At 42.6% G+C, this 10993-nt stretch overlaps 1 protein-coding gene across 1 annotated transcript; it reads left to right on the forward strand.

Annotated features, from left to right (window-relative positions):
- Positions 1 to 2863: 2863 nt before the first annotated feature.
- crybb1l2 (crystallin, beta B1, like 2) lies at positions 2864 to 8142 on the forward strand. The gene is given in 8 exon segments (XM_062388015.1): positions 2864 to 2914; positions 2916 to 2958; positions 2961 to 3038; positions 4078 to 4178; positions 4471 to 4589; positions 5302 to 5434; positions 5541 to 5683; positions 7467 to 8142. Coding segments are annotated over 8 exon segments (840 nt in total). The 3' UTR covers positions 7639 to 8142.
- The last annotated feature ends 2851 nt before the right edge of the window (positions 8143 to 10993 follow it).

Below are 10993 nucleotides of genomic sequence, written 5' to 3' on the forward strand. Positions count from 1 at the left end.
CGCACACAGCTGAGGTGCGGCCGGTGAATGCGGGGCTGTTGTTGGTGTATTCGTGTAGGTCAGCAGAGCCATCATATAGAGCAACAATGGTCGGGACTATAGGCAGAGAATGAGGAGGATTTGGAGAGAAACCCGGGAGGCCTGTTTCAATGGTTCAACCCAGAAGTGAAGGAAATTGGAAGAAAGAAATGCAATTGATGAGGATGTAAATCAGTAATAAAAACAGCTTGAAAAGTAATTTATGGATATAAACTCAACCCAACACACACCCACCCACACGCACGCGCACACACACCCACACCCACACACACACACTAACACACACACACACACACACACACACACACACAGTCCACACCATTTCCCCAGCAAACTTTCAGCACTCACACTCCTTCATTTACAAATTCAGCATGATTTGCAACTCTGAGCTCTATTAACATAACTGACTCGACTTGATGAAGCTCTGTGATGAAGAACACAGTAACTGCTCCACAAGAGGAGTGACTTTCACTGGATTACTCTCATCAGTATGCAGCCAAAACATATTGAAACGCCATCATTACCTGCTGGGGGGGACCATCAGGATGCGCTGCTTGATTGTCAGAAATATTTTGGTTCTCAGTTTTTCCCTGCATCCATCAAACTTGGTTTTCTGCTTTGTGAACAAGATACAATACTGATACAATCGTTGTAATACATTATTACATATGTGATGATTGATAATCAGACCGATGAATGGACTGATGCAATGACCAATGGGTGGAGTGTTAGTCACACCAGTCTGCTCACCTGCTGTTCTCTACTATTTGTGCAGTCATGTGACACTCGGCGTTGATGGAGGACGTCTGTCAGCCGCTGAGAGGGATGTGTGCGATTCACCACTTCACTCCTCCCTCTCCTCTGATCATTCACGTGATGATTAGAAGAAATTCAAACCACATGCTTTATGAGCCCGTAGTTGAACCACAGGGCATTAGACCCTCATCTGGTGAACAGCTGCCCCCTCATTTCCTGTCCTGTGACCTCACCTGTACGGCAGTATGTAGAGCCGCACGTTTGAATCCCCTGTGTGCTGTGGGTTTTTCTTTCACCTCTTTGAGTGGACAAAATAACCAAAGTGAACTTGGACATGTTTTCACCAAACCTTGGTGCAGTTATTTCTTGGGTGTTATTTACTTTTGGACCTGATCTATCAGAGGTCAAAGGTCAAGGTAAAAAAGACATTGTATGTTGTATATCTCCACAAATAATTGAATAAGAGACAATCTGAAGCTTAAATTAATCAGGAAGCTGTCCCCCTTCATGTGATGTCATATAATAAGAGACATCATGATGTCAGAAAAAGTTGGCATATTTCAAAAATGCTGGAAGTAGATTGTGTCATCAACTAACCAGAAGGTAGGCGGTTCAATCCCTGTCTCCCCAAGTCCGCCTGCCACAGTGTCCATGGACAAGATGCTGAACCCCAAATGGCCCCTGGCGGCTGTTGTGTCAGTGTGAGTGATCCCTGAAAGACAAAGTGCTGCACGTTTATGCACTGTACGAGTGTGTGTTAATTGGTCAATGGCAAAACTATACTGAAAAGTGCAATTGTAAAGTAACACCACAAATTAAACACCAATAGGCTTGCATAGATGGCATTTTTGTTATTATCAAACGGAACGAATGACGTCACTACGGCACGCCACCGTTACAATGAACATAGATAGTTATAATTTCCTTATTGGGTCATATAGAGCCCTCAGATTACGCATCACCCCTCGGATACGTTTCATTGCCTCTTGCAGCCGACACCCACCACAGCATTTTAGCTGCCCACACAAGAGAAAAGACAGCAGGCTTTAATTTGATAGCTTTCTTCCACTGTGATGAAGAGGGCGATTCAGATTATTGTCCGTGCACACTCCGAACCTCTTTGCTCACCCAGAGGTGGAACAGCAAGGTTATTGCTTCTCACAGCTTATTGCTTTTCCTGTTATTGTTTTCCCCAGCACCGTCTTGATGATAGAACTGAAGGGAGTAGGGATGAATAATTTTGTGACAGGCTCTTAAATGTGAGCCTGGTCAGCCTGGTCGTCATTATTTGGAGCTGCTGCTTGGGTTAGGCCTTAGAAAATACCTTGTATACCACAGAAAGTGTTAAAGTCACTCTATGTCTCCCTCTTTATTTAATCTTTTTATATTATGCTCAAGTCATCAGTTTGTGGTTTTGTCTTTCATCCTGTCTGAGGTGAAACATATGCGTACTCAGATTTTATAATTTGTCATATTCTCTTCTTCATATTCCTCTTGATTTTCAACTCACTAGTGCAGTGCCTGCTCTGAACCTGCCTGGTTAGAAGGGGCTGTACTCTTGGTCTGTGTTAAAGCTCTGGAGTTACTTCAGAATTATTAGGGTTAGTGACTACTAGTCATTAGTGAGTCCTCCTCACACATGTCGACATTACACTGTCCCTTTGTGGACATGGTATGCAGAGACTGCTGGTTCATTTACAATTTAGATTTTAAATAGATTTTAGAGTCAAATGAATCTGAATTTGCTCTATTTTTTTCACACATGTGGCTTATGATTATAATGATTAACTAAACTGCTGTTATTTTTTCTTACATTACATGCTGGTTATTTCAGTGGTCTGTTAAGAAATCAACATAGCATTGGTCCTTTTTTTAACACAAATTGTATTAATATTTAAATTATAACTTATCAATTGGTTATGCGCTCCACAGACAGACAGGCAAACGGACAGACAGACATTTGTTGAATTAGTACAGTAGTAGATATACTGTATATTGTGGCATCTATCTGCCTTTCCACCTGCTCAACTGTCTCTATGTCTCTCTGTCTCTCTCCTCGCTCTCTTTGATGATGGGGGTATTTCTATTCTGTGGGGGCTGTGAGCTCAGCGAGTTTGTTGTCTGTCTCTATAATCCCCTCTCTCTGGGCGCCAGCATATAAAAGCCACAAGGGCCCGGCGCACTCTCACACAGACCACCAGTCCCAGCCCAGAGTCTACACTTTTACGCACACACTGCCACAGGTAAGACAGTGGACAAACATCATACAGAAAAAGAGAAGGGAGAGAAAGAGAGAGAGAGAGAGAGAGAGAGAGAGAGAGAGAGAGAGAGAGAGAGAGAGAGAGAGAGAGAGAGAGAGACTGAAATTTACCTGGTGTAAAACCTTTCAATAGGACCAACATAGGAAAGTCAGTTCTAGTTCAAGCTAAGCTATAAAAGTAAAGCTACGTGAATTTCTTTAGAGTAAATCCAAAAGTTGACAATAAAAACTTTATTGCTTCTGCTTAAACCAATTCTTAAATCCTGTCTAGTGGTGTCTAACGTTTCACTTAAAAAATGATGTTGGTTCCACAAATGCGGCACAGACAAATGTTATTTTTTTAATTTAAGGCAAAATTTAGAAATGTTTTAAACTTATGCAGGTACTGCAAATGTACTGTACAGTTTTGGATACTTGTAAAGGGTTAAGGGTTAGGGGTAGTAGCATTGATTTGATTGCTGATTTGTGATGGAGGTTTTACTGTAACTCTGTGTGTAAAGCTAAGAGACGAGATGGTCATTTGTGTGGTTAAGTTTGAATTGAATTCAGCTTTGTTGTGGAATGTGTGAAAATGATTCAGGCTGCGAGAGACGATCAGAAAAATGGGAGGTTTGTGTCTCATATTTTGTCCTTCTTGCATTACAAATTGTTTAAATGTGATTACAAATAGCATTTATCCAGTTGTATGTATTTTAGAATTGTCAATGTTGTAATTTAAAAATTGTTATTTATAAAATCTTATTAGAATTGATGTTACATGATCTATCCAGAACTGAAGTCATTTGTCACAGGATGAATAACGTTGGTATTCTGTTTGCCTCAGTTTCTGCCATATAGACAATTCCACTAGTTTTGTAACTTGTGTCTGTGTTCTGTCATTAATAGATTGCATTTAACTTTTTAATTAAAGTACAAATTCTTTGTGCTTATTAAGTTATTAGTGGCAACTCCAGTAATGTCTGTGCAGTCTCTTAATGTGACAGTTAAACCGTACTAATGAGCGATTCTTCTCCTCCTCTCAGTCATCATGTCTGCCGGGGGAGAGAAATCCAAGTCTGCTTCTCAGACTGACGGGAAGGCCGCTCAGAACAAGATGTCAGAGATGGGCATGATGTCCTACAAGGTACAGCGTGTGCACACACACATACACACACACACACACACACTCACACAGAGAAGGCTGGCCTTGAACAAACAGTTCAGGTGATATGTCTGTTAACACAGCCTGTTGGTTCTTGTAGCTCGGTGGGTGACGGTTCCCAATTACAAGTAACAGTAATAACAACGCAGTGGCGTCACTGTTCTTTCCCTCCTTCTTGTTTAGACACTCTCTCCTCTGCCACAGTCTTTCCATCATGTTCTCTGTGATCTCCTTTCTCACTCTCATCCTCATTCTCTTCACCCCAACTGTCCAGATGTGCGTGTACGACCAGGAGAACTTCCAGGGTCGCTGCATTGAGATCACCGGCGAGTGCATGAATGTGTGTGACATGGGAATGGATAGGGTGCGCTCCCTGCGTGTCGACTCTGGACCGTAAGTAGCCCGAGCACGCACAGTCACATGTGCACACCCTCCCACATATGCACGTACAATGTACCCGTTACCCACTCTTGTCTGAGCAAAGAGCAGATAATTTCACTGCGGTACCTCGCCATTATGCAACATTTCACACTTTGCATTTCGACATTTATCTGATGCTTTTATGCTGAGTGATGTGCAGAGAGTGCAGCAGTAGAATGAACTCCAGTACCCAAGCTACTGACGCAACAAAGCCACTAACAGTGACTGCGCTGAGAGTTATAGCATACAAGGGAGCACACGAGGACAAAGTTTTTCGGAGGTAAAAGCGAGAAGAAAAAAATTTGATCAAAGTCAGTCAAAGCGGACATCCTGTGATGAACACATATTTGAATTGCACCTCCGTAAAATTAGGCTTCACTTGTTAGACACATTAAAAACCGAATGGTCAAAGGTTAGGGGGCAAGGGACTGAGATACCCTGATTCTTACTCTGTAGTCTGGATTAAAAAAAAAACACAGATCCCACATTTGATGACATCGTGAAAACCTTGAAAACTCTGCATCCAAACCATTGAACACGTTATACAACTGGTTGCAGTGGCTCTGCACTACTCATGAGTAAACTCAAGTTTACTGCTCATCCAAGATGTCTCCTTCAAAAAAAAGACAATCCAACGATCTCTTCCCCTTTCTCCTCCTCCCCCTTTTGTCATTTTCGCTCTCAGCTTCGTGGGCTTTGAGCAGATGAACTTCTGTGGTGAGATGTTCATCCTGGAGAAGGGCGAGTACCCCCGCTGGGACTCCTGGAGCAACTGCCAGAAGAACGACTACCTGCTGTCTTTCAGACCAGTCCGCATGGTAAAACCCTCCACTTCACAGAAGATGAATCTATATTTCCCAGGCTCTCTTCCTCCTCATCGCTTCACTCCATTTAACGGCCCTTCCTTTTTCTTCCAACCTTCAGGATCCTGAGAAGCATAAGATCTGCCTGCATGAGGTCGGAGAGTTCAAGGGTCGTAAGATGGAGATCATGGATGATGATGTCCCCAGCCTGTTTGCCTACGGTTTCACCGACAGAGTGGGCAGCATCATGGTCAGCTGTGGAACGTGAGTATTGAGTCAACTTGTTGCAGCCATTTTCTTGCTTATTGCTTGAACCTTAACAGTGGGGCTTGACCTGTAAAGCCAAATGTCCGTGACTGAGTTCACAAATCACACAAACGTTTTGCCATTTGTTGAGGCTGTGGGGTTGCCGGTGCAGGTTCACCAAAGTTAAAATTAAGCCAAAGATTTGCTTCGACACAGGCAGCAAGTGTTTTATTCAGTCCCTCGCTCACACAGGATGGAAGTAAACAAAAGAAGAAGGTTTGCCAGTGCTTCATTCACAAATGCGTGGCCGTAGCCTTACACTAATGATCAGTCGAATGCTGTGTGACTGACTGATAACACTATTGGTCAGCTGGCTGAGTGTGGGCGCTTCCATATTGGCCGTTGTTTTCTGTGTCTGTTGCGTCATCAGGGGGAGTAAACAGGCAGCGCTGCCAAACTATCACACGAGCTCAAACTGTAACAGCTTTCTGGACAAAGCTTATTTACTTTCTGTAGTAGGAGAGTCACTCCTACTGCAGGGTGAGTTTGAGACACACCTCTCTCTTCAGAGTTCAGAGAGGCAGATATATAACACCAAAATCACAGCACATTAGTCGTCTCTAACTTATGTGTCTGATTTTGTCAGACAGATTTAATATAAGGATTTGAGCAGAGCAGAACAGCAGCTTGGAAATTACTGGTTAACATAGAGAGTTAATGGCGAGTTTCAGTCACAGATAGTTTGATATAAAAATACTGTATATGTGAACACAGGAGTAGGAGAGAAGCAGACAGAATAAGGATTGAAACCAGCTGACAATAGGACGAATGCAAATCTGACACATGGACTTCATGAATATGCTAAAACATTTTTCAACCTTGAGCTTAATTTTGCATATTGACCACACACATATCAAGACATAGATAACTGTAGGTTTTGATCTGTTCAAAAAGAATAGTTTGGCATTTACAGAAGAATTCCTTTCTGTCTGTCTTTCATCTTTGGAATAAATATCTCGAACACAAACCTTTTTAACTTCACTCTGCAGCATAGAATGTTTATGAAAAACTCTGCACACAAAGATTGACGGTTTATTGCAGAACTGTTAGAGGAGGATTCAATAATTCTGTAGTAGCTCCGGAGCATTAACACAGGACAAGGAAACAGGCAGGTTTAGAACGGGCACTGCACTGGTAATTGGAAATACACAATTTACTTCTGGGTTCACATTTTGATGAACAGCCTGACATATTCTATGTTTCCCAAAACTACATTTACACATCAAGAAGACCTGCCTCTGTGTTTTTTTAATTGGCTGCCGACAGGGCAGAAAGATAGCTCTGATTCGTTTGCACCCAGCGTCTTCAACAACTCTGTTAAAAAAAAATCCGAACTCCATTTAATCCAGCGTGTGTCAGACCGTTCCCACATCCGGCTGACGTCATTCTCAAGCTGAGCCAGCAGCAGAGTTCCCAACTCTCTGAGAGATCTAAGTGTTTGTCTGGGAGCGAGCTCAGGAACAGAGGCTGTTTCATCAGCAGCCAGCGGAGGGGGTCAGGGGTGTGGCCGGCAGCAGACTCAGCCTCTAATCTGCTCTGATTACCTCATTTGTAGCGCTCGCTGTTCCTGAAACAAACAGCCGGGAGTCAGACTGACCTGAGGTTCGATGCTGTGACTGACAGATCAATGTCTTAATTTGTTAGACGTGTGATTGGTCCGTCTATCACATTTGACTCATTTTTCTTTCCTGTGATCTATTTCCTTTCCTTTCTCCTCTTCCTATCTCTCTCTCTCTCGCAGCTGGGTCGGTTACCAGTTCCCCGGCTACCGTGGCAGCCAGTACTTGCTGGAGAAGGGCGATTACAGGCATTTCAACGAGTTCGGCGCCCGCTCCCCCCAGATGCAGTCCATCAGGCGCATCCGGGACATGCAGTGGCACCCACACGGCTGTTACACCATCACCTCCAAATGAAACCCAGCGGGGCCGAGGAAGAGAGGGATCGGAGGAGGGATGAAGGCAGAGGGCGGGCAAAGACATGGAGGGGAAGCAGTGGGGAAGGCGAAGAGGGAGAAGAGGGAGCGGGTGTAATATTTTCCTCCTGTGTCCCAAAAATACTCTTGGTGGTTTAAAGTGCGTGAAGGAGGGAAAACAGCAGCTTGTTACATCTAGCTGGTGGAGCATTGAAAAACCACTGAACAATGAAAGGTTATTCAAAATGTAGCAGAAGAAGAGGGAGATAATTACACACCCCGTTAATAAAAGCTTTCTCCATTTTTGCTCTCCCCCCTCTCACCATCTCTGTTTGTCAGCTCCTCTCCCTCCTTCCCTCCCTCCTCTCTCCCCCTCACACACTTCTCTCCTGTATCCCGCCGACGTCACAGCCCCTCACTCAGCCCGGTGGAGGCCGACAGGAGAGGTGGTGGGGGAGACCAGGGGTTGAGGTGGGGGTACCAGTGTGGATATTGTGTGTGTTTATGGTGGGGGGGGGGGGTCCGAGACAAAAGGAGGCCACATCAAGAGCATGGATGCAATTTCTCTGTGCTCAGAGCCTGAAGCCACATCAACCCTTATCCCCAATAAAGCATCTCACATCCTGCTCCACTTGAAATGATGACTTATTTATTTACATATGGTTATGACATATAACTACCAGAGGTCTGAAGATGGGCACAACCCATTGAGGGCAAGAACATTAACCTCCCCTGGATCCAGGTGGTTACTGATATACGTTGTTTGTCTCACACGACTCATTGGAACGTTTCCTGAGTTACCCTCAAATGGACAAAAAAATATGGAAGTGTGAGATAAAAAAATAAATAATACAATGTCGAAAAATGTAGTGATGGTCCAAGTCAGTGGTAAAGGTTTAGTCAATGCTGATTGGATATCACAAGATTGGAGAATATGACAAGCAGTCACTGTAAATGATCAAATTAACAGTCTAAAACGATTTGCCATCTGAATGAACTACTTTGTAGATAACTCCCAGCTCGAGAGGTTTGTGAAGTTGCACATTGGATCCTGCACATACATTATTAAAAGAAAAGAGCAGAAACAAATGATTAGAATTTCAAACAGGAGAGACTTTGTTGGAAAAAAATTTAAAAAAATGTATTGCCGACCATTTTAAGAGATTCAAGTGATGTCATATGAATAAGAGTCTATTTGGCGCTTAGACCCCATGTGATGTCATCAAGGTTGAAGGGGGTGCGACTTCACAGTTTAGGAGCTAGACACTGGAGATGGGATCCAGATAATATTGAGGATGAGATGAGATGACTGGGCAGAGAGTTGGGCTTGACCAGGGCTCTGGATGTGGAGACTGGAGGTGTCTGAGGAAGAGGAGGGAATCACTGAACTGACAGCTGTCAGTGACAGGGAGGAGAACCGATTCACATTTTGACAGCAACAAGGTGATTGGATAATTTAGATGAAAGCCAAATCTTATTGGCTTATCAAAACACCTGTCTGCCAGCTGATTAGAGGAGGTAGGGAGAGTGAGAGCCGATTGGACACAACCATTTGGGTTTTGTGTCTTTGGACTTTCCAACAAGTGTGTGTGGTTTTAGGGTTGAAGGGTATGTTTGGAAATACATTCAAATTTGCCGTTTGAGTTTTATTGTCTCATGATTATAATTCTAATCAACTAGAGCTGCACATTAGAAGATTTATTTTGCATTTATTGGAAAAGACATAGGAGAGAGACTTCCATTACTACAAAACACTGTAAAATGTTGGATTTCACTTCTTCTGTGAGAGTCAGTATGCTCTGCCAATACTCAGGTATCACCTTGGAGAATCGACTGACTCGCTGGATCTGTCAGTGTTAGAGCTCATCTTAGGTAATTTGTGATATCTATCCTTCAGTCCACACACCCAGTGGAATCACCCAATAGGATGCATACAGAGACAGATTTGATTTATACCATTGGAAAACACTCTGAGTCTGTGAAAGAAGAACACTCTCCACCTCGTCCACCGTAGCTCTCTGCATCAACCCAAACATTGAGCTCAGAGGCTTTCCTGCAATCAATGGTCTCATTCATTATTTATCCTGCTCACCAAACAGACTAATGATGCCCGACATTAGCACCAAAATTGTTTCGACCACATTCGAAGCATTCACACCTTCTTTCTGTGAAATGTGATCATTTATGCATCATGTGCGTCTTCCACCGAGGCTCATCAACTATTCAGAAATACTCTATCATTTATACTGTAATCTGCACTTTCCCTCTGTGCCAACCCATTTTAAGCACAGCGCAACGTCAGTGGTGATCAGACTTTTATAGAACCCACCTTTCAAATAGCTTAGAGTGCTCCAAACCATGCAAATATAATGAAGCAAGTTTCAGTAAACTGCATTAGAGCACAATTCAGTCACTGCCGGCCCAGAACTGATGGATACATAACTATGATTCACTCTCTATGTTCTCCCCAACCTTTCCGACCACTGCTTTCAATTTAAATGCAACAAAATATTATTTTTGCCACTGATGTCAAGAGGACGGGCTCCTGAAAACGTCTGATGTAACACAACAACATGTTTATTCCCACTATTACAAATGTGTTTTGTGGCTGTAAAGGAGGTTACAGGTCATACAGGGTGATATGTCAGTAGTATAACGTAACATACTGTTTGATTGAATTTTGGTGTTTACTTTTAAATAATTTTCATAGTTTGTCCCTGTTGGTGCCAAAAGAGAAGCATTTTATTCTGGACGAGCAGGAACTGAGACTTTTAGAGGTTTGTGTAATTTTCTGCAAACAGCAGCCAACCTGAAATCTGCTTGCTGTTTATACTGGCAAATGCATGACTGAATGAATGGTCATGGGATATGTGGTCGCTGGTGTGTCAGTATGTACATAGAGTTTTAAGAATCTACAAGACTTTTAAAACACCATTTAAAAATGTATTAGTGTGGCCGCAGCTTTAAAAATTAATGATATACTGAGAACTGTTTTTTTGCTGCCTCCAACTGGTAAAATAATAAGTATGTAGAGGAAAATAAACACAGACATAATGAAACTAAGCATTTGATCAGAGACTACAACTAATCTGCATCGGCAAATTGAGCAATGTAACAGTGTTAGGGTCAGTTCATTTAATTTATGTAATTTAGTTATTAAGTTAATTTTGGCAATAGATTGATCCTGTACTGACTTAAATGTTCAAAGACATTAAATTTAAGCCAAAAATGTCTGATCTCACACAAAATCCCTTAATGACACCATCATTATAATATTTATTAGTTATGTTCATTTTGACTTCAGACTACCAAGTTTATTTACATTTAACCAAAAGTACCATGTTTCCCGTATCCTT

The sequence above is a fragment of the Platichthys flesus genome, chromosome 5 (assembly GCF_949316205.1).
Source record: "Platichthys flesus chromosome 5, fPlaFle2.1, whole genome shotgun sequence".
NCBI classification, from domain to species: Eukaryota; Metazoa; Chordata; class Actinopteri; order Pleuronectiformes; family Pleuronectidae; genus Platichthys; species Platichthys flesus.